Source organism: Balearica regulorum, chromosome 5 (assembly GCF_011004875.1).
Source record: "Balearica regulorum gibbericeps isolate bBalReg1 chromosome 5, bBalReg1.pri, whole genome shotgun sequence".
Lineage (NCBI taxonomy): Eukaryota > Metazoa > Chordata > Aves > Gruiformes > Gruidae > Balearica > Balearica regulorum.
In genome coordinates, this window is record NC_046188.1 from 27,581,726 (window position 1) to 27,605,320 (window position 23,595).

At 41.8% G+C, this 23,595-nt stretch overlaps 2 protein-coding genes across 3 annotated transcripts in view; one reads left to right on the forward strand and one right to left on the reverse strand.

Moving 5' to 3' along the window:
• MIPOL1 (mirror-image polydactyly 1) overlaps window positions 1-19,459 on the reverse strand; it is a 200,622-nt gene extending 181,163 nt beyond the window's left edge. The window contains 2 exon segments of the mRNA XM_075753955.1: window positions 17,523-17,683; window positions 19,293-19,459. The gene's annotated coding sequence lies outside the window, so the exon portion shown is untranslated.
• SLC25A21 (solute carrier family 25 member 21) overlaps window positions 18,646-23,595 on the forward strand; it is a 261,130-nt gene continuing 256,180 nt past the window's right edge. The window contains exon 1 of one of the 2 annotated variants that reach the window (XM_075753957.1): window positions 18,646-19,317. In XM_075753957.1, the coding sequence (XP_075610072.1) occupies window positions 19,251-19,317 (67 nt within the window). In that variant the 5' untranslated portion in view covers window positions 18,646-19,250. The remainder of the gene's footprint in view (window positions 19,318-23,595) is intronic. The other variant, XM_075753956.1, reaches the window with a different exon arrangement.

Sequence of the window (23,595 nt, forward strand, 5' to 3'; positions counted from 1 at the left end):
TGGGATTCCTTCACGTTTGCAGCAAACGAAGCTGCTCGCCGGGCCTTTGTGATTAGAGGAGGAATGTCATAACCATGGTGGTCTAGACTGCTACCAGTTAAAACAACACATCCCAAAATGAGTGGCCCTTGGTCTGAAGTGGCTGTGGTCAGGATGAGGCATGTTTAGGAAGTAGTCCCTCAAATACCTTGTGATAAACGCATGTGGAGAAAATAACATGAAAGAACACTGTAGTTAACTGAATAAAAGGTTAAAGAAAATAAACAATATTTTTGCAGCTTAGCATTTATTTGTGAACTGCTGGTGCAACTCTATGCTTGACAGAAAAGCTATGAGGCTTTTGGTAGCTTGACAAGACAATCTACAAGCTTGAATGAAATGTTCGGCTTAAGGAATTAGAATAAATCTGATGACTGATGTGCTACTGAACGTGACAGACTGTCATCTGTTTTAAACAGGATCTCTGTAGGATGTACTGAAAGCAATTTTTTTCCATTACCTTAAACATACTAAGACTTTTTCCAGTGAATTCTGGCTAATCTGTTAAGACAAAAGATCTTCTCAAACTCTTGCCATTTCAATAAAATAATGAAATAGCCATTCAGCTTACTCGCATAATTAATTCATGCTGACACTGTACTTCTGCAATTAATTTATATCCAGTCCACAAAAGCATACAACAAAAATGATTACTTTTACTTCCCAAATTAACTACAAAATTATAAGATACAAGCAATAAGTGATTAAAGCAGCTTATCTAAGCCCTATTCATGAACAGTTTCATATATAGAAATATCAAATTGTTTATCTGTTATCAAAGCAATTAAATACCTTCCTAATTGAGTCAGAAAAACATTCTAGTAGTATCTTTTTCATATTATCAACAGATTTTATACAAAAATAGGTTCAGACGTTTCTTAAAATCAAGAAAACCAACACTGCAACAGATAGCTAGGGATAGATGAAAATCCACAAACTCTAGTTTTAATGTGGCCAAATCCTAGAAAACAATTTTAAATCCCACACATTATTTTAAATATATACATAGACACACTTATATAAACAATGTAAAATAAGACAAAAATCTTTGGAGGGTAATTTATGCTATTTTAAAAACCATACAAGCATCAAAAACTTTGGCAAGATCTAGGCTCAAAGGGGAATACCCTTCCTCTATCAGACTCTAAATAGCTCCTGCAGGAATTACTGAGGTGCTGACCATCTCCTTATCCCAGAGATAATGACTCAAATCTGTCCTACAGACAAAAAATAAGGAAAAAGGATTTTGTGACATCTACCTGGAATCTGTGCCTCAGATATAGGGAATGGGAAAAACTGCTCATTGGTGGATAAAAAGCAGTAACGTCAGTTTGAACCACACTGCATTTACAAAGCTGAACAGGGAAGCCAGCACAACTCCCCAGCATGTAGACCAATTTGCCATGCTAGTTTCCCTTACTGCTATACAAGAGTATCACAATTAGCAGTAATTAACCCAGCAGGAAAGCTGCTCTTAGGCATGGGCCAGATTGCAAGTATATACCGCGTGTATTTAACTGCCAGAACAGAGAATTAGCATTTTGAAAGATGCTTTGCATTAGAGTTAGTGAGCTTATGTGTCTGAATGAACGTTAAACTCAGAATATTAAAGCTTTTCCCGGTCCTGCTGCTAAGATGCAAATTTAAGCCATAAAAAGTTCAGGGACTTCACTCAGAATAGTTCTGCATGTAAGACTGCAGTTGTCTAGGTGTCCCATTTTGCACTCATAAACCACTCAGATGACCACCAGACCTTTTTCAATCAGTTGCTGTGCTATAGCAAATCAATACAGAAGATCACAAGCCTCTGCACAACCAGATTTGTTCTGTGTTTTGCAGGAGTTCTTTAAATGGCTCAGTTCCCATAATCTCCTTCCCCACTCAATGTAACCTGTTAACAAAAAAACCCCCAAACAAACTCCAAAACTATAGCAGTGATGAAATCTCATGCTATAGGCAATTATCAATACGTCTTTGAGGTACCCTATACTGTCAGGAGAAAAATCTATTACTTCTGCTTATATCAGAAATTAATCTGCTTCAGTTACCACCTGAGATCTTTTGGATCAAGAGAAATAGAACCAGAGCCTAGAAGCTCTGATTCTTCCCAAAGCTTTTCACAATTGCTAGCTCTACACTTCTGTCATCTCCCCTGGGTCAAAATATCAGACCTCACTACAATCTCTGCTATTCCACATGTGTTTTATTTCCCTGCTAAATGCTTCAGGCATTATGTAAAAATCTCTCAAAAGAATCAGGTGCTGATACATAAGGAATGCTGAACACACACGGAGATGATCTCCACTTTCTTCAGGGCAACTGGCAAATTCAACTGATGCATCAAACACAGAAAAACATTTGCTACCAGTCATCTTGTCATGATGTTCTCCATGCACTGGCAGGTGCAAGACTTGGTGTTTCTGTCTTCTGTATTTTAAAAATATTTTAAGGCCAAGTTTAATGAAGGCTTGTCTTTTTTTCCCACCTTTTAATGACCAGTAAACCCACCCTGTTGATTCTACCACTCATTACATGTTTCATACAAGATTATTAAGCTCTTCTTTTGCTTCTAAGGGCAAACATTCATTGGAATGTCATTCTCTGGACTTTTTGTCTTTTCAGCTCTACCCTGTATTTCACCAAAGGCTTTACTGTCAAACTTCTCCTGAAAAAGCCCCTTCCTTCTCCAAAGAAAATGCTCCTTTAACAAGAACATGAGCTAAAACTTTGTAACAATTCCCTTGAAGAAGTCTTATTTTTATAAACACTCAAGTCAAATATTTATATTCTTCTACAGCTTCCTTTTTGTTCTAATATCACTACCTCTGATATTAACTAAATAAAAATTCAAAGAGCACAAAAATGCAGCCACTCTATCATGCTCTAACAATTCAAAGATAGTTTAAGATACATTGTTAATGCCAAATTTACACGCTGAACCTGCAATCGTATGTGAAAAGTCACCGCAGTGACCAAGTGTTGCATAGAAGTCAAATTTCTTTAAAAAATTATTAAAAAATTTAAAAATGACATTACATCAGTAGCTTATATTTATATAAATTTATGTGTTCCTCTCTCAAAAATTGAAGATGTATATCCAGCTAAGCTTCTATCAATATATGCTTTTATGAAATTACAAAATGCTTTTCACAACAGATCCTAGAATAAAATCTACTATTTTTACTATTGAAAAACAAGTTACTACTTGTATTTGGTCTGCTTTGTATGAGTTAACTTTCTTCATAATGGCTGGCATGGTACTGTGTTTTGAATTTGTGGCTAAACCAGTCCTGATAACACAGCAATGTGTTGACTATTGCTACCTGCCTGCACAGCGTCAAGGCTTTCTCTTCTCCCCCTCCCACTCTGCCTGTGGGACAGGCAAGAAGTTGGGAAGGGACACAGCTGACCCACACTGGCCAAAGGGATATTCCATACCATATAACATTGTGTTCAGCAATAAAAAGTGGGATAAAGAATGGGGTGAGCAGTTTGTCTGCCAAAGCAGCTCTTGCTCAGAGACTGGGTGGGCATTGCTATGCTTGTGGGTGGGAGGTAGTGAGTGGCTCTATTTGCATCACTTTTTTGTTTGTGGTTTTTTTGTTCTTTGTTTGTTTTTTTTCCATTCCTCTTTTCCCTTTGCTTATTAAACTGTCTTTATCTTGAGCTGTTAAGTTTTCACACTTCCACTCTCCATATTCTCTCCCCCATCCCGGTGAGCAGTTGTGTGGGTGCTTAGCTGCCGGCCTGGGTCAACCCACCACACAATTGTTTTTATTTTCTCCCTCCAAAGCACAAGGATGTTCATAGTTGTGGTTTGCATTTGGGTTTTTTTTAATGCACTGAAACAGTAACAAGTTGGAATCCTGTCTAGAGCTCTCTCTCTAAAGTGCAACAAATATTTGGGTTTGAAGGACTGGAGTGGCATACTACAGTTTGCTGATGTGCCATATTAAAGAAAACCCATAATTTATGCTTTCACAATCTCAGTTTTAACCCCATTCCCTAACGTCTGAATGCGGGTTTCACATGCATAATGAACAGCAAGCAGAAACACATTTCCAAAGACTATTTCAGATTGCAACTTAGCTTGGTATTCATATAGTCATCAGACAAACCTGCAGGCTTTGAGAATGACTGCATATTTCTTTTGGGATATAAGGTACTGTACAGGAGTGTTACTGCACAGAAATATTAGTCAGAGTAAGAACACTGGGGACCCACACCCTTCCCATTGTTTTGAATGCAAACATTAAGTCATCCAGAATTTCAAATAAGAAATGCAGGGTATATTTATACAAATTGTGTACCTGTTACAATCACAGAATAATCCTAATCTGGAAGATTTTTCAAGTAAGTATATACTTACTAGCACAAACAAGACAAAAAAACCCCACCCCACAACAGAATAAAAACTACCTACCTTTTATTACCTCTAAAACATTATCCTCCTTTTTCCCTTTGAAATTAAGAACCGTACCTCACATTTTCAAACAAACTTAGCACCCCGCTATTTAGCAACTGTTCTCACACTAGAGTAACTACTCTGCATACAAAACCACATCAGGTAAATCTATTTCTAAAGAAGTTTTTGCAGCTCCCATGTTCTTCATAGTTTTATAGGCAGTATGCACAGATGTCAACAAACCAAGTCACTGTATCAGTTACTTGAACCGGGTATCACAGTGCTGGGCTGAGGGCGTGGACACACGCTGCACAAAACAGAGAACATGCAAGATTAGCTACTGCTGATTTTGAACTTACAAACTGCGCTATTCAACAAATTTCAATACTCAAAATTATAGTTTCAAAAGGATTAGTAGTTTACATTAGTGAGAAACAAAAATAAAAACACAAATCCTAAAACTTAAATTTTAAAAGCAAATTCTTCTGGTTTTTAAGATTCTTAAGAGCTTCCCGCAGACCCTGTTTTTGATGTTCTCAATCAAGATTTGCCTAATGACAAGCAGTTGACTCAGAAATTAACTGAAAAGCGAAAGCGTGTGGCGTACCAGATGAGTTCTCATACTTGCAGCACTCTAGAGCAGATCAGGAAAATTCACCCAATCACCTGTGCCCCACGAACACTGCAAAACTGTACCGAAGCTTCTCAGCACAGGGCGGCATCCCTGGAAGCGTTCAAGGCCAGGCTGGATGGGGCTTTGGGCAACCTGGTCTGGTGGAGGGTGTCCCTGCCCATGGCAGGGGGGTTGGAACTAGGTGATCTTGAGGTCCCTTCCAACCCAAACCATTCCATGATTCTATGGTCGCTGCCTTGACTTGCACAGTTAATATTAAACATTTAATTTTAAACCCATCTTTATTTATGACATACGAATAAACCATATTACAGAGACATGCTCAAGCAGCCTCCCCTGCCTGGCTCCCCGGGCAGAGAGGCTGCAGGTACTCTCACCAGCCTGCTCAAGGCTGCTCTTGGCACAGGGCTCCATCTACCGGTTTGCGATCCTGCACGCTCACGGGAAGAGCTGGTGGGGGGAAAAAAACTAAAACTCCACAGCTATTTCACACCACTGTTTGCTAATGAGATCAGGATATTCAGAAAACACTACTGGTTCAGAAGAAAACAGTCAACCAAATACATGCACTCACACGTTAGGTAGAAACAGTTGTACTTCATATGAAATCTTTTATTATCACTTAATATTGGTAAAATGTAACTGTTCTAAAGAACTACCACTTTTTCTACAAGAAGCAACACACAAGTACATGCTCCTGATCCAGATGTAAAGCTTTAGTTCCTTTTTAAAGCAAGCAAATAAGCAAACACAGATATCTCAGAAAAAATACTGAAAATCAATTGCATAATACCTGCACAATTTAAGGCATTAGAGGTGGTTGCCTTTTTCCTTAAAATAAGAGGATTCCTCAAATGTACGGAAGCAAAAAATTTGCAGTAGGAGACTGCCATCAGTTTTCATCAAGGGTATTTCTGCACTATAACAACTGCTTGTGCAGCTATAGCATGTCTAACTTTAAAGATTAATTTGGCTACTGTTGTCATATGCAGCATTTCTCAAATTGAGCCATTTAACCCTCACCTTACTAACCCCACTCTGCCTTCAATTCATGTTTGGTAGTAAAAAAGAGCAGTATCTTTTTCTCCCCAGAACCCCCTGTGACCATCAGGCAACCCTGTCGAGCTCAGGCGGCAGAAGAGAAGCCGGAACAGAAAGCAGCAGCAGCGCTATCACTTCCGTGCAGCAGTTGAGGTCGTTACCTGAGCTCGGTTTGAGGCAGTTTACTGTGGCGACTGTGGAGCCAAGCTGAGAAATTAGACAGCGCCTGCCCAACCAACGATCACATCTAGGTGGCAAGGGCCAACAAATGGCTGACCGGTCACCCCAATTCTGTTCTCCAAGGACTGTCTAGCAAGATCAGCAGCTACCTTAAGACCTGGTGCAAGAAAAGAGACAGTGCAGGAAAAGGACAATGAGCTCTACAACTCTCTCCACCTCTTTTTTTTAAACGCCCTGCCCCACACTCAACACCAAGCTGAAGGCAGCTAAGTGGGGGTCAGTACTGTCAGAGGCACAAGACCAATAGGGTCAGGGTAAGGGAACCACGGAAATGCCCATATCCCTCATACTGTACCTATACGTAGGAAAAGATAAAAATAATTTAGCCAGGAACACCTGGAAACAACCGACACACGGTCACAGCTAGAAGGTAGGAATGGAGCGAGGAATAATAAAACCCGGGCACTTTGGGATATCCTATAACGCTGGAAGAACTGGTGAACGAGGACATCAGGGAATTCACCCAGTTCCTCCTTGGGCCCAGTTTTCCCAATTTAGCTTGTCCCCCTAAAATGATCATTGAAGGGACTAATGGACAAAATCTACAATTAACTTGCATAACACCACAGAATGAGAACAGAATGCTGCCCTGCCATTTTTTATTATTTTAACTTGAAGGAAGATCAAAATTTAAACCTTGAAAGTGTCTTTTCACTTGCTAAATTCAAATTTTAATCAAAATGCATTTTAAAATACAACTGAGCAGAACTATGGGGTTGCTGATGTCTCTTTAAGGAACAATGACATCAATGCAGGCTACACTTGAGAAGGATATAGGTGTGGAACTACATCCTTTTTCATCATACATAGTCAGGTGCAAAGAGAAAAGTTTAACTTCAAGATTCCTGTGGTCTAATGAAAATAAATACCATTACAAACAGACCCAAGAATACAGACTTATTACATACTGTTTGCTTTTCTTCAGATACAGATCATGGGAACTGAGATATTTAACTGCTTCCAGACTAATTTTTATTCTATCTTAAACTGCTTACACTGTCAGCAAGTTCATGGTATCCTGACAACTAGCAGAGGAAAAAAAAAAAAAGAAAAGCGGAAAAAAGTCAACTAGCATCTGTGAAAACAGTTTTAAATTGGTATCTGAGTATTTGATTGTCCTACTTTGATTACATTGAGCAATTGAACATCTATGATACTACCTGTATCACTCATCTAGTAATATTTGTAATTGAAGAAATTAAAATCAGAACACATTTTTGTAGCTGTACAAGAAGAGCTACAAAACATTCAGCAAATCTTAAAATAGTGGTGGATGTTTCATAGAGCCCTTTTCCTCATTACAAGGAAGGTACCAAGGAGCAAATTGGTCATACAGTGCTCATGTCAAACTTCAGACAAGGAAAACCACATCCTAATACTCTGCCACAATAGAAAATGAAAAAAAAAAAAAAAAAAAAAAGCATGTATCAGGGCACACATACAAACACACTATAGAAAAATATGATGAAAAATACTGCTTTGTTTCTCACGCTTGTATCTAAAAATTTACATAACCAAGTTAACACATTCTCACTTACTGAGCACCTAATGTTGCAAAATCCTACAGAACCTGAAATTTTATTTATTTGGATGTGAACCACAAGGACAACACACTGAGAAACAGAATCTTAAAGCAAGTGCTACTGTAAATCAGAGAAATTTGAAGTTAAGAACTGTACTAGAGAAAACCAGATTACGCCTTTCTAAAAGTAATACTCATAACTTTAATAAACTATTGTACTGATACTAATAACTTTACTATATCAACACTAATGATTTTCTTATAGGGTTGGTATAATTTAGGCAACTACAGCAAGCATCAATGACAATATCCAGACAGGACACTGCATTACATATGCAGCACCTTCACATTTCACCATCTAATCTCTCTCAAACAGGACTAGCTGTTTTTGAAGAAATATATAACTATGTATTATACCATAACTGAGAGAAATGAAGACTTAAAAAAGAACACACTTTCTTTTGCATAACTTCTTTCAATAGCATTCAAGTGGCCACTGGAATGCCTTGGAATAATTTTCTCAGTATTCTCAGTTCTCTAACTACACTCAGCTACAAGCTACTTTTCTTGGTAACTAGGCTTTTGGTTTTAGCAGTCAATTAAGCTTCTAAAATTTAGTTAAATCTATAATACATAGGAAAAAATCCCAAATACAGTACAAACTGATATTTTATTTCCTATCAGATGTAATATGTAAGCACTAAGACTGGTTCCACTTCCTTACCTGTTGATACATTAAAATTACCAAAGAGAGGGTGTCAAATATATACATTTGGAAATAGCATCATGAAAGAAAGCTAAAGCAGGGCTGATTACTCCCAAAGGAAACAAGCCAAAGACATCAAAAAATAAGAATCAATGTTGATAATATAAAGATTTATACATATTTAACTTTGTGCATTAAAAACTGAAACAATGCACAATAATATTTTTAATTGTATAAAAGCTCTGCAAAGAAATATTTTAATACTTTTCATTTCCATCCATATTAACTGCTGTGCCTCGGAAAGCCCTATTCCCTTTCCCCAAGCCAATCTAAGCTTAGTACCATTCATTTGGTAAACTGGCAACTAATGGCAATTTCCAGTTCTGGTCTAAATTACCAAGTGTAATTTATACACATGCAACCATGAAGCAATCCCTCAGCACTAAATACTCTCTTTACTAGTGGACATTTTTATTTATAAGCTAAAGTACAAGTCAACATAAATTACTAGATTCGTACATTTTAAAAACACTATTAAAAATTCAGTGTGTTTGCTTCAAGTAGAGCAATCTTTGATCCCATGCTAAGTTCTCTCACAGCAGAGCATCATACAGCATTTTCAGAACAGTTTTGATTCAGACACAACCCCGCTCTCATTCCACAAATCCTGACAGTAACTGCCACCCCCTCCCTGCAAAGAGCTAATCAATAACCAAGCATTTTAATCCTTCTTTGTCCTAATACTACATCACTGAAGCAGATTAGATTTTTCTAATTTATTTCACACTTAACATTTAAATTAGTGCATAGCTAGCTGGAATATTACTATTTAAATGAACATATAACTTAAAGATCAAATTCTGTCTTCAACAGATTTACATAAAAGGACAGAAAGGATAACATTTGTCTACCAGCATGTTATGTAGATCTCCTTAACTCAATTTACTATGGATTTCATGGTGTAAAAATTAATGCCCTCCAGGAGCCGAACTCATTACCAATTATTTCTTCCAAACCCACATGGTAATCCCGCGCTGCTGTGACCGATGGAAGTTTTGCTGTTCACTTAGAAAGAAGTTGGATCTGTTCATTGGTTTGCTACTCTAGCAAGTGATACTGAGCAAAATGATACCATAGATGCTGTCTTGACTTCTTTTTAATCAGGAAAAGATACTATGAACCAGTCTCATGTATTCTATTCCCTGCTAAAACTGAGAGCAACATATTGATGATAATTTTAACTATGCATGAAGTCGCCAACAGAATTATATGCCTTTTCAACAGGAATTTCCAGAATACATTTCAGCAACAATAATGACAAACAGCCTGTAGAATCATGGGCCCTATTCAACCCTTCACCCCATTCCCTACTCCAGAAACCAAGGAAGCATCCCTGCAACTCATCTGGCACATGTGTATCACACCAAACTCACAGCACACGTACAAATAGCTTCCCACTAGGCACCTGGCCCAATAAACTCCCTTTACATGCCTATGACAGACAAGCACTGGTAAACAACAAAAGAAAACAAAACAAAACAAGCTGCACACATATTCTGGTGGCCAATATAAAACTGACCGTAGGTCACAGGTGCCACAACTCTAGCTTTCAAAATAGACCACTGAGTTTTAATTCCTTTGAAAAGCATGAAATAAATCTGACAACATCCCTGACAAGGCTTGGCCAGTGTTAGTGGTGCACAGTAAATACAACAAGCTGCTTTCACATGTAGTTGATGTTCAGTTACAGTGGAAACCCATAAACAACATGTACTGCATTATGATAGCTATCCACTGGCATTCAATTTAAGTGATCATGCCTCCATTATCTGTACTTGGGACAGACACGCAGTGCCTGTTTCTCACTTCATGTAAGGAGGCTCAAGAAATTCCATTTATTTGAGAGAATTATCCCTAATACACATGAATATTTCAAAAAAATATTATTGAATTCACTGATACTATGAAAACCAAAAATCAATCCTAGCAATATTTCATATAAAATATTTTCAAAATTCTAATACATAATATTCTTTAATATACCAAAGGCCACCACTCTGCAGAAACTGACAGTTTCCATTTTAACCTGTCCTTAACAAACAAAAGTACATATCAAGACTCACTATGGGAAACGGAAGCCTGCTGTTATGGATTCTGTACCACAGCTCATGAGACCTGCAGGGACCACGCCGACCATCCTATCATTTAAAAAACTGGTGGCTCAAAGCAGCAGAGATTCATCTTAACAAAGGAGCACGCACACTGTTTCTTACCATAGCTGTTCTGCAAATACGGGTTGGATACTGTTTCTATTACCCCTTCAAAACTGTTTTCTTTTTAAAAGGAAAAGGCAAAAGCCAGGAATCATACTTTAAGGAATATTTGTCAGTTGCAACATTACCCTGTAGTTAACTCTGTTAACAGACTGCAGCACAGAAGGGTTGTTTGTTTTAAAAGTAAGTTTCAAAACATCTATTGCCCATATAGGATAACAGATGTAAAAGTGAAAAGAAGCCTCTGCATAGATTTGGGAGATCTGCACTAAAGTGAACCTGAAGTCAGATCAGCAATTCACAGTTTAAAACCATTTTACTATCTGCATACTGTCATTAACATGCAGCATCTACTCTGCCATGTTTGATAGCCTAAAAATTTTAAGAGGAGGTAGCAAAAAGATTCATTAGGATATCTCTCAAGTTCACAGGACTGATTTTACACAAAAAGGTGATCGATAGGCAGGACTCTTTCCTCCTTCACCCTCAGATCACATGTACCTTCTTGCTTTCAGTTCTAGTGAATAATTTAATGATTGTTTCCACAGAGAATGACTAAACCCATATTTTCGCTTCTCGTCTAACCCCTTTCAGTAAGCTCTGGAAACTTCCTTACTTTTTTTATTAACCTGGGCTCCCTCAAAACTGAAAATTCTCACAAATTCCAGAAAGCTAGATCTGGGCCATGGGGCATCAGCACCGTACTCCTGTTTCTGCCAGTAATACAATGTGCTGGGTTTGCCTCACTGCAAGACAAACAGTAAGCCTGACAATTGTTTTGTTTCTTACTGGTCAAGAAAAGAGGGTAGCACCATAATAGTGCATTTCTAACTCAGCATCATCTAGAATGACTTCTAACAAGCAGGGAAACAGAATAACAGAATGCAAAGAAAAATGTAACATTTCCTTCTCCACAAGGGGCAAACTAATAATAAAAGGGAAATTAAGTGAATCCAGAAAGAAAACAAACCGGCAAGAAGTCTAATTAGTTATCATGTGAAAACTGTGGAACAGATTTTTAAACTTTCATTTGCTGCCCACTACTATTGGACAGAGCAGTCCCTGTTACAAACTGTAATAGGAATCGGGCTCTAAAGAATTTGCGATATCACTATATGAAAACCTGTAATAACTCCAAAAAGGGTGTATACAAATGCCTACAATAAGGAATCATTTACTTAATCTAAGACAGTATATAATCTTCCTGACTACAAGATCTACTAGTTTCATAGAATCATAGAATATCCTGAGTTGGAAGGGACCCATAAGGATCATCAAGTCCAACTCCTGGCTCCACACAGGACCAGCTGAATCAGAGCATATGACTGAGAGCATTGTCCAGACGCTTCTTGAACTCCATCAAGCTCGGTGTTGTGACCACGTCCCTGGGGAGCCTGTTTCAGTGCCCAACCACCCTCTTGGTGAAGAACCTTTTCCTGATATCCAACCTAAACCTCCCCTGTCACAGCTTCATTCCGTTCCCTCGGGTTCTATCGCTGGTCACCAGAGGGAGGAGATCAGCGCCTGCCCCTTCGCTCCCCCTCGTGAGGAAGCTGTAGGCCATGATGAGGTCTCCCCTCAGTCTCCTCTTCTCTAGGCTGAACAAACCAAGGGACGTCAGCCTCTCCTCATACGCCTTCCCCTCTAGACCCTTCACCATCTTTGTTGCCCTCCTTTGGACGCTCTTCAATAGTTTTATGTCCTTTTTTGTACTGTGGCCCCCCAAAACTGCACGCAGTACTTGAGGTGAGACCGCACCAGCGCAGCGTCAAGTGGGACAATCGCTTCCCTAGACCAGCTAGCAATGCCGTGCTTGATGCACCCCTGGATACTGCTGGCCTTCCCGGCAGCCTGGGCACACTGTTGATTCATATTCAACTTGCTGTCAACCAAGACCCCCAAGTCCCTTTCAGCATGGCTGGTCTCCAGTGTCTCGTCACCCAGTCTGTACGTATAGCCAGGGTTGCCCCTTCCCAGGTGCAGTTAGTTTGGTTTGAGCCTTATCAGTCTAGGTATTTAGAAGAAAACTAGACAAAACATCTAATACTAGTGAAGAAATGGCCGGGGGGAAATGGATATTCTGCTACTGTATGTTCCCTCCACAGGCAGATTTACCAGGTCCTAGGAGGGCTATGATCTCCCTGATAATGCTGCCACTCCCACTGATTGGATGCAGCAGTGACTGCATAGCTTCACAACTCCACCTCCTTCCCCCAAAACTTGCAGCAGCAGCTGTCTCTACTTTCTCAAATCCAGTACATAATTTTACCTTTCAGTCCCTCCCTTCGCTTTCCATACCACAACCAGAACTACAGTAATTTCTCCTTAGCTGGATGCACAAGCCAAGTTTATCACTTTCAAGAACCTGAAATCAGTGGTGATCCCTATACCAGTGATGGGCAGAAGAGCTCATAGCCATCACGCTCATGGTACCTCACTCAGTCTCACACATCTCATAGAGCTGAAGGACCTTGTCATGAATGACTACATTTAGCATACTCAAAAGCACAATAGAAACAACAACAGAACTACCACATAACACAGCATGTTCACTTTAACTGTTACAACTTAGTTTTAACTCTTGATAAACTTTGCAAAATATTTGAGTTAGTGCCATAATATATTTAAATAAGCAAGTAATCCAAACCAGGTGGTTTCAGGTTGAACCAAAGCTGTATATTCCCAGAGCAAAACTGGCCAAGAACAGATGCTCGAGGACAGGTACAAGAACAAGGCAAGCACTTCACTGCACTTCTCTAGGACCCACCGATCTCTCAGCCTCCAGAATTTGCAGCTCTCAGATCTGCTGAGCCAGAAGTGCATCTCTGTGGTTAACTGACTTTTCTTCCATGACTAAAGCACTGCAATTCAAGACTGTTCTAACAATAGTTAGAACTTGCTGAAATATTAAAGAAAAGACACTATGCCACTGCAGGGCACTCTAAATTCCCAAACTCAGGGTAAGCAAACTCCTACAGCACCCAGCTCCAACCACCTCAATCCCCTCAAAGCTGTACCAAGACTCAGTTGCAGCTGTTCCAGAGGCAAACATCGGAGGGTGTGCTGTCAGGGATAAAACAGGCCTCTAGGTACACATACTGAATGTTTTTATTTCAAACTGCTCACACTGAGAAACCATAGTCTTTTTCCTCAAACGAAATAGACCTTCACAACACCATCAAGAAACCTGATTAACGTGAAACTTACATTAGAAGCTGAGGTATACAATTCATTGGGACTTCCTAAGGGTCTTTTTTCAAAGTCATAAATTTGCAGAAAAAATAACCACCACAGATTGCAAACTTTATTTTGGTAGGGTTTTTTTTTTGGTGGGAGTTTGCTTTTTTTATCACTACTGTGAGTACTCTCCACAGCCTATTCTCACCGGACACTAAAGATCCGGCATCGACCTCCTGAATTTGTTCGGGACAGGTTTCACCTCTGACTCTCCAGCGCTGCCCTCCCTCCCTCCCTCCGTCCCGGGAGGCGGCACCCTGTCCCCCCCGTCCCCCCCCGCCGAGCTGACAAGACTCTCAAACTCCACATCGCGCTTCCCCGCACGGAAAACTTCCTTCCCCGTCTCTCCAGCTGCAGAACGGGCGGTATGTCGGGCGAGCCGGGGGCCGCACGGCGGCGACCGGTCACAGGGAAGTAACAGTAACCCAAGCTAAGGGGCTGCCACGGCCCACGCAGCCGGTGAGCGGTGCGAGTGCCCGGCGGCGGAGCAGGCCCCGAAGGCGGGGGAGGCGAGGAGGCCGGGCAGGGCCGCTTGCCCGCGGGGAGGCGCTGAGGGCAGAGCGGCCCCTACCAACGCCGCCTCGGCAGGACGCGATGCCTCGGCAGGACGCGATGCCGCTGCCAAGCCCCGCTGCCGTGAGACGGCGCAAGTTCAAACCCGAGCGCCGCAGGGCAGCCACGGCCTCGCCGGGCCGCGAACCGCCGAGGGAAGCGCCCCGCCAGCCCGTTACCTGCGCGCTCCTCCCCCGCCGCCGGCGTGCGGACGGCCCTTCGCCGCCGCCTCCACAACAAAGCCCGCGAACGGGCGGGCCCCGCGGCCGGGGCGGGAGGAGAGGCGGGGGCGCGCCGCCCCCGAGAGCGCGCAGCAGCGGGGCCGCGGCCCGAGGGAGGGGCTCGGTCTTGGGGGTGGTGCCGCTCTGCGGGCGGGAGAGGCGGTGCAAGGCTCCCGCAGCGGCGGGCCGGGACCCACGGGGATGGGCGGGCGGCGAGGGCCTGCGGGTCCGGGGGTGGAGGGGCTGGTTTGTGGGCGTCTCTGCTCGCCTTTCTCCGCACGGGGAAAGGCTGTTTCCTTTTGGGGGGGTTAGCACTGGAGCGCTGCCCAGGCGGGCGGTATTTTCTACTAAGGGATACAGTAATCCCTAACGGAGAGAGAAACCCTGCCAGCTGTTAAGAAGGAGAACGTAGCGGCGCACATGGACTGGTTTGGGGAGAGGCCGTACGAAATCGGGATTTAGCCTAGAAGTGCTTTAGGAAACCTGCACAGCGGGAAGGTTGCTCTTTGCGGGGGAGGAGGGAGGGGTGGCTGGAGAACAAGGGAGATGTGCGATATATAAAAGAGACTTTCAGTGGGAGAATTTAATTGTGTTGAGGTGAACAGATTTGGGGTTTCAATACTGTGAAACAATAGTTTCCTAACAAGTTTATTTTTTTAAGGAGCAGGTCTAATGCTATTCTGTAAACATATCTCTATGTAAATTATACACTGACTGAACATTATTTTTCATTTTTTTCATGTAAACCTTCTTTTTGTTGCAGTGACACCTTGTGCAGAAAACAAATCTAACCAGCCAGTTTCTGCACTCCCTGATCAACTCCAAATTCTCTTTACTGTTGAGCTACTGCAGCAAGTGCACCTTAATACTAGATTTGCTATTAGTATCAAAGGGAACATTGCACAGGGAGACCTACATCTCTGGAAGAAAAAAGTAGTGATGTTTCAGCATCTGCTTTTTTGATGATACAGAACACTGGAGACTTGATGATCCTGCCATATTTATTGAGCAGCAGTCTCAAAGAACCAAACCAAGGGAACTAATGCAAATGTTAATGAAACATTGAAGTTGAGATTTTAATTACTTAAAGGTCAGCACATTCAAAGTTTATTAATTTAAGGGAGTTATTCTGTATTCCCACAACAATCCCCACTCTGCTCTTGCATAGATCAAAGAATTCAAGTTACTGTTTATTTGCTGATGCATGCAAATTATGTAACTGAATGTTGTACCTGAATATTACTCTTTTTTTTTTTTGCAATTACAGTCTCAGTCTTTTAACACTTTATTAATTTCTCTGTGTATTTTCTATGTTCTCATACTTTTCAGTAGCAATAAAACCATTGTTTTTCTCTAATCTTTGTTCTAAGGCTACATTTCCTTTCAAGCTTGGAAATTCTATTCAGTTATCAACATTTGGTGCTAAACTATCACAAGACACTCACAGACACTACAAACTAACATACCAGAACAGTATTACCACTTCACGAGAATACTTTCTCAAAGATACTTTTATAAAGTCTTGCCTTCCAAATACTATGGTGCCTGCACTCTGTTCTCAAAACAGGAAAACATGTTTGGAAAGATTTGAGAAATGATTCCCAGAAAAGCCTGCGAGAGGGATGAAAACACTGTCATTTCAGAACCTTGTGCACAAACCCCATTTGTAAGCTATTGAAGGATCTTTCCTTCTCAAAATGCTCCTCATGTAAAAATCATTGGTTTTTTGGTGGTGGAAAAAAATATTCTTTTCCAGTGATGAGGCAGACAGTTAAATGAGATGAATCTTGTTTCTAATAGGTTTTCATTATTGTGCTTAATTTATTTCCAGAGTCTCTCCCTCAGTCTAACAGTAAACTTTATATTTCCATCCATTGAATCTGGAACAAATTGTCTGACTGCACTTCTTTCCACCTTTATGAAATAAGTAATGGCATTTTAATCCTAATCTAAAATATATTTTGTCCTTTATTTTCTCTTTGATTACAGGAATTCTGGCCATGAGAATGCTGGAATGCTATTTTTTCCTGTCTATGAACATTAGGTATTTCCATCTTCACTTTTATAGTAGTCAAGTATGCCTTTCTTCACAATGGTCTTTTTCCTCAACTTTTCCCTTTTCCTTGAGGAAAAGATGTGGTATTATTATAACAAATGCAGATTTCTCTCGTACCTCAGAAGTACCTTTCCAGAACTGGAGGTCAAGGAAAACCAGCACATATTCTCTTCAACTCTGCTATGCTACATGTATTTCTAGAGTCAGTCATGAAATCTCAATTTTAGCACAATGCCTTTGGTGTGCCTAGGATTTTACCCTCAAAGTCTTTAAATGAGCATCTGGAAGCCCTCTCTTACTAAACTAAAATGTATAGAGACAGCAGACTGCAGTTAAATGCCTATCTAGACATGGAAAACAGTGCATAAATATACTGTTCAGACATAAGAAACAGATCTAACTTAGTATGTTTCTTAAGGAATAGAGAAGTGGGTACCAACATTTGCCTTTGATAGCTGTGCTGCAGGAATATATGAATGCACCTAGTTACAAATTAGCTATGCTTTGAGTTTAGCACAAGCTGATGCCTTTGTAAGGCAACAGCAGTCTTTTTTTTCCAGGGGAGGGAAGTTAAATAATAAGCATGTAAAAACTACCTTTCTTTTCCTTCTCTTTTGAAGAGGTGCCAGCAAATCTAGCCTTCTAGTTCTATATCAAGATGCTCGAGATCACACATGGTATTCAGAATTGCTTTGAAGATAACATGAAGGATTTCTGATTCAAAATGAATATCCTTGTCTGTGTTAACACTGTAGGGCTGTCAGCAAGAAAGAAAGAAAAAAAAAATAATTCCCCAATTATCCATGTGACTGGTTAAACAAACAGTCTAGCACCTTATTCAAGAGCCACTCCCTTAAATCCATCTTCTTACCTCTAATAAATGTGCCCTTGAGATCAACAGTAGCTCTGTTTTCTCCCCCAAACCAATGTAATTCAGCTTGTATGTACCCGATTGTTAGAAAAGAAGCAAAGGTCAAGCTCAGAGTGGACGAGCCTTCCCTTGGGGTAAGAAAAATCAGCAGTACTGGAGGCTGTGGGCTATGTGCAAAAGGAGGTAACAGAGTATGAGGAACCACAGCGCTATTTAGAGTTAGGGGGAAGAGAAGAAGCGGAGAAAAAAAAAATCTTTACAGATAGCTGTTGGTAACCTAGGGGTTTGACTAGCAGAACAGGGTCCGTGATACAGCACGGAAAGTGAAAGACCATCTGCAATACTGCATCTGCTCCCAACTTTTGCAAACTCCAAATCTATAGAAACATTTACATATTCAGTTGTTGATTAAGTGCTTAAGCTGTAGTTTATTAACCTGAGTGCCACTCTGAATCTGGCTCTAAGTCAAAAAGACTATGTCTGTACTAGTAAACAGAAAAGATCTATGCCCATTCTCTGGCCCTGAGAATAAACGGCCTTGCATGTTCTGCATCCGTATGGCTGAACTGTCGTCTCCTTCAATGGTACCGCCTCTGGGCATGAGCCCACGTTGTACTCTGGTGTCCTCTGCAAAAGCACGGTTTAGCCTTGGCAAAAACAACGTTGGGGACTGTCAGCAATGGCACTGACTGTCCCAGCGCTCAAGCCCAAGCCCTGGCACCGTTTCATTTACTAAGATGGGCCAATAGGTCCGCATAACACATGCAATAGCCATTCTCCAAGTGACAAAATACCCGTGTCCTTTGAACACAAAACAGCTGGAACCAAAGTCTAAAGGTTTTAAAAGAACAGTATGCTTCAGAAAGGCAGCCGATGAGCCAAACGGCACCACCGACCCTTCGTGGAAGTGGAGCACCAGCGGATCTGCCGGTGTTAGCTGTCCCAGCAGCGGTAGGAAGCAGGATTGCAAGCTGTGCTGTACGGCACCAGCCCCGAAGCGAGGAGTAAACGGCACAAAGCTGAGGTGACGGGCCTTCCCCCGTCAGCTCACTGACAGGCCGCCAAAGCCTTACCTCCCCGCCTCAGCGAGGGCGATCCCAGCGCCGGCCGCCCCAGCTCTGCCCGAGAGAGAAAGGCTGCCGGTTTCCCGGCTAGAAGCGATCAGAGACCCCTTTCCCCGCCGCGATCGCCAGCAGTTGCAGCCCGGGCCCTGCCCGGGGCCGCCTCTGCCCGCCGGCTACGACAGGCCGCTGCGTGGGGGACCGACCCGCGCGCCCCCGCCCCGCCCGGTCTTGCCGAGCCGTCGTGTCCCCCGTTCCCCCCCCCGCCCCCGCAGATAACCGCGGCTCCCGCCTTCCTCCGGCTCTTCCCCACCCGCCCAGCGCGGAGTCGGCCCCAGCTCAGCAACCGCTCTCCAGGCGCCGGGTGCCTCTTGCCGCCGCCGCGGGTGAGGATGGCTCGGAAACCCGGGGGCTTTCTGCAGGAGGCTTCTCACCAAGTCGTCGCCGGAGGCTCGGCCGGTAAGTAGGCGCGTTCCTCCTGGGCGGGGAGGGTCTGCCCATCCCCGCCGGCGCTCCGCCAAATTGAGAAGAAGGCGGCCGCGCCGCCGCCCCCTCGCCGTTCTCCTCAGGCGCAGGAGCGGCGGCGATGAACGGCCTGACTCGGCGGCGGCTCCTCCCCCGCCGGGCGGCGCGGGCGGGCCCCTGAGGCGACCCGGGGGTCCCGGGGGTCCCGGGGGCGGGAGCGGAGCGGTTGGGTCGCGGCGGTAACTACTGTAACGGCACTCAGTCCCCTGGGGGAGTGAGGGGACACTTCCCTGGGTCTGCGGTGTATCTCCGTTAAACACACCCTGCAGCCCCTCGGGTGATAAGGGTGGCAGGCGGGCTCCCTTCAACCGTAACGGCCGTCGGTGTCTCCTCGGGAGCTTCTCTGGTGGGTGGCAGCGGGTCTTTCCTTGCTTGAGGTGGACCCGGTAACTTTGAAAACGTGCTTACCGCGATCCCGCATCATCAGCTAGTGGCGCGTTGATGCGGGACGGAAACCGTTACTCTCCTTATCAAACGCATTCCCTGCGGCACTCTGTCACTGCTGTATAGAGAAACCGATGCAGGGCTATATAACACTTTTAGGAATGTCGAGATTACTAATTCATCACAGTATTTGTACTGCAAGCTACAAACGTCAAATCAGAATACATCTGCTTAGCAGTGAAAGTGTTGCTAGTTAATTTCTTCAGTTTGTTTTCCCTAAAGCAGAATCAATATGAAATATTTATGTCAGTCTGCAGTGTGGGGAGTATTTACACAATATCCTGCTTTTTCAGTGTATACATGTAAATCCTGTCAGCATGTCGACCATGCAGTGTGTTTTTAAGTGTTCTTCAGTGTCTCTTTTGGGGTCAAAATACTGTTTGCCGTGTTATGTTTTAACTGAAAGAGGAAGGCTACATGATAATACTGCTATATCTCACATAATGCTTCAGCACAAGCAAAATTCTTCTGTGGGTGGGTACTGTGTGGCCGTGACACTGCATGTGAGCTGGTGCTCTGTTCCCTCTAATTCCCCTGCTGCCCCTAAATCCACTTTTATGCATTCCTGCCACCAACACACATTTGAGCGCTTCCTTTTCATGGTCGTGACTCTGCATGTCCTTTGTTTTCAGCCTTCTGCTTTGACACAGAGAAATGTCCCAGCAGTAGTGGAGATGTCTGCTGTCCTGGCCCCTCCAGTGTATTGTATGACTGTATTTATGTAGCTCTTCTGCAGCCTTGGAAATTCTAAAGGTTTTTAGATTCTGCTTGGTACCCACCCCACCCCTACCCCTTCCCCTTAGGAGAGAAAGGTTTAATCTGTACTAGCCTGTTGAAGGCCCTTCATACCTTAAGGGATACCAAGGAGTTTTGCCACCAGATGTTTTGCAAGATGACAGATTTATCTGCCCATAGCAGTGGGCCTGTGCCTTAGTGATTCAGATTGATCTAACTCAGTATCTTCTCATCCTCTGGCAGTAGCCTGCTTTCTTTACAGTTCTCTTTGTTCACAGAAGAACAGACATTTTGACTAACACACTGGAAAGAAAATTGTCATTTAGATAAAGGCAGAGTTTTACAGATGTACTAGAACTGGAAAATGAGTGTGTTTGAGAGTGGTGTAGGGAAAATACAGCATGAAAACTATTTGCTGATCTGTTAGGCATAAATGTTAAGGTGAGAGAATTCTCAGTTCAAGGAGACAACTGATCTGCACCTCACACTTTTTTAAGGTATAATATGGGAAGCCTGTTGAATCTAGCCCAGAGGTATACTGTTAAAAGATGCTTGCATCCTTTTGCTTAGTCTCCTGGCAGGCAGTTCCTTAGCTCCATCACTAGACTTAAACCTGTACAGAAATTTCTATTCATTGGTTTTGAAATAAACCAGTAAGGACTATTCTCTGTCTGAACAACACTACAATTGCACCAGAGGGATTAGTAAGTGTATGGCTCAAAGTGGGAGTTCTAAGGTATTAGAGGAAAATGGATCAAACTTGAAAACTTGCTTGTCAGATGCTTAAAACTCAATGGTGTTTTTCTTGGTGATTAATAGAGAAGATAGAAGAGGAAGGCAGTAGCTTTGAGGTCTTGAGTCTAAAGGTTAAATTTTTCAGGCAAGTGTGGATCCAACCTGGAAAAGGTGGAAACAGGAAGGAAAGGATGGAGGGCATGAGTTGTTGAGAGTGTACTTAGTATTTCATTCTAGTGAGGGATTTGGTTGCCTGAACTTAGTTTTCCAGTATCACTTTAGACAATCTATATTGCTTTTGGCTGCCTCTACAGAAGGACATAGGGCTTTTGTAGATGCTTTGTCATATTTACTGGCCTCATATAAATGTCACAGATATCCTTGCGTGTCTTTGCTACCTGTACCACAGCCTGATATTCAGAAGGAAACTGAAAAAAAAAATAATCATGGTGAAGTTTTTAAGATTTTTAAGAAGTTCTGATCATCTTAACTCATACAATTAAGCACAAGGAATGTATGAAACTGTTTGTAAGAAAGGTGCTATGAGTTTATGTCTCTGTCAAAATGATAGGAAAGTAGTGAGGCAGATGGGGAATGAACTGCACAGCAGAATAGGTGTAATTGAAGGGTCAGAAATATTGTCTGCTTAAGCAAAATGAGATATTATTTAGCATCTGCACATCTGATGCAAAAGAATCTGATAAGAAGCGATTCTGCTAGGTCGAGTGGAAAATTATTAGAGATAAGCCTAAGCTGTCAGAACAGGAAGAAAGGGATTTTTGATTCTTTGTGGAAGATGACAGGACTTGTTCATGGACTTAATAAAGACAGGGGAAGGGGAAAGAAAGAAATCGAGCATGACCCCTAGTCTACAGGACTGATAAAATGGACGATACTGGCTTGCTGAAGAAAGGAGAAATGAAAGTATTCAGTGTTGTAAAGGAAAAGATTTAAACATACCATTGGCTGTCTGAGACATTTCTAAGTTTATCTTTAACTTGAATGTCCTCTGCTGTAATTAAACTGTAGAACTCAAGCATGACAGGATTTCATGCCTACTTCATGTCTGTGGCAAGGGGTGCATCTGCTCCAGCGTGGCTCATAATTTGACTTTGTATGAGATTGAAAGCTCTGCTTCCTGAGGGTGAACTCAATCTTAAATATGAACCAAGTCTTAATCGATCTTGGCTTATGTTCTTTCTCCTGGCATTCAGTTTGCTCCCATCTTTCAGATTCCTGAATGGAGGTTAATAACATAATTGAAAATACTTGAGTTTGTTTGCTTGCCTGGGTGTATGACAACAGTGAAGGACAGGTCTTTGACTGAAATGTAATTGGGACACTTCATTAGTAAGTTTCGTCCCTTCCAGTACAGTGAACTGTAGGCATATTCCTTTTCTTTAGTTGTTAATTAGTAGACTAAGGCATGTGTGGAATTTATAGAAAAAAATAAACAGCAAACAAACTCTCTGAACTGTAAGAATCACTGTGAAAAGAACAGCTTGGGAATTTCTAATTGATTTCCTTAGATTTATAGCAATTCTTCAAGAGGCTATTTGAGAAGTCCAGTTGATGCAGGGTTCGAGTCACAGGAAGAATTGTTTCTCTAATTCACAAGGATCAAAATATCCTTGTTTTTTCTGCCTGTATGGAACAGGCAGAAATTAAAATAAGTGTTGTATACAAAGTCAATGGAGATTTCTTTTCTCATAGAGAGGAACTGAATACTGCAAAGTATGTTGGGTGGTACCCAGGTCGATTTGCCAAGTCATCCTTGCAACAGAGTCTTGAGTCAATTTGGATGATGAAGTGCAAATGTCATCATAAATAATTGCACAGATGACCCTTGGCTGAGTGAAGTGGCTGAATGTAGTTACCTTGAAGTTTTTAGAATGCTGCTACTTGTTATAATAGTTGTTTTTTAATAAGAAAAGGCTGCAGATGGAGACAATTAACTAAAACCACAGGTAACATAAATATGATTTCATTTATATCTACTTCGTATGTTCACCTCTCTTGCTTCCAGACATTTGCAAATAAATAACACATAAACATTTTTAATTTTGAAGTTAAAATTTTGAAGAATTTATTTAATATATGTAGTAGGTGATAAGTACAAAGATGACATGTTTTTCAAATCTGCAATACTGAACTGATCTTTAAGTACTTTTCAGCTATAATTCAGTGTGTTTCTTTTCCTAATTTCATTTAATAAATGAATATGAACTATTGTCTCTCTCTTATTGCAAAATGAATCTGGGAAAGTCAGAATAAAATGAGCTTTTTTTAAAAAAAAAA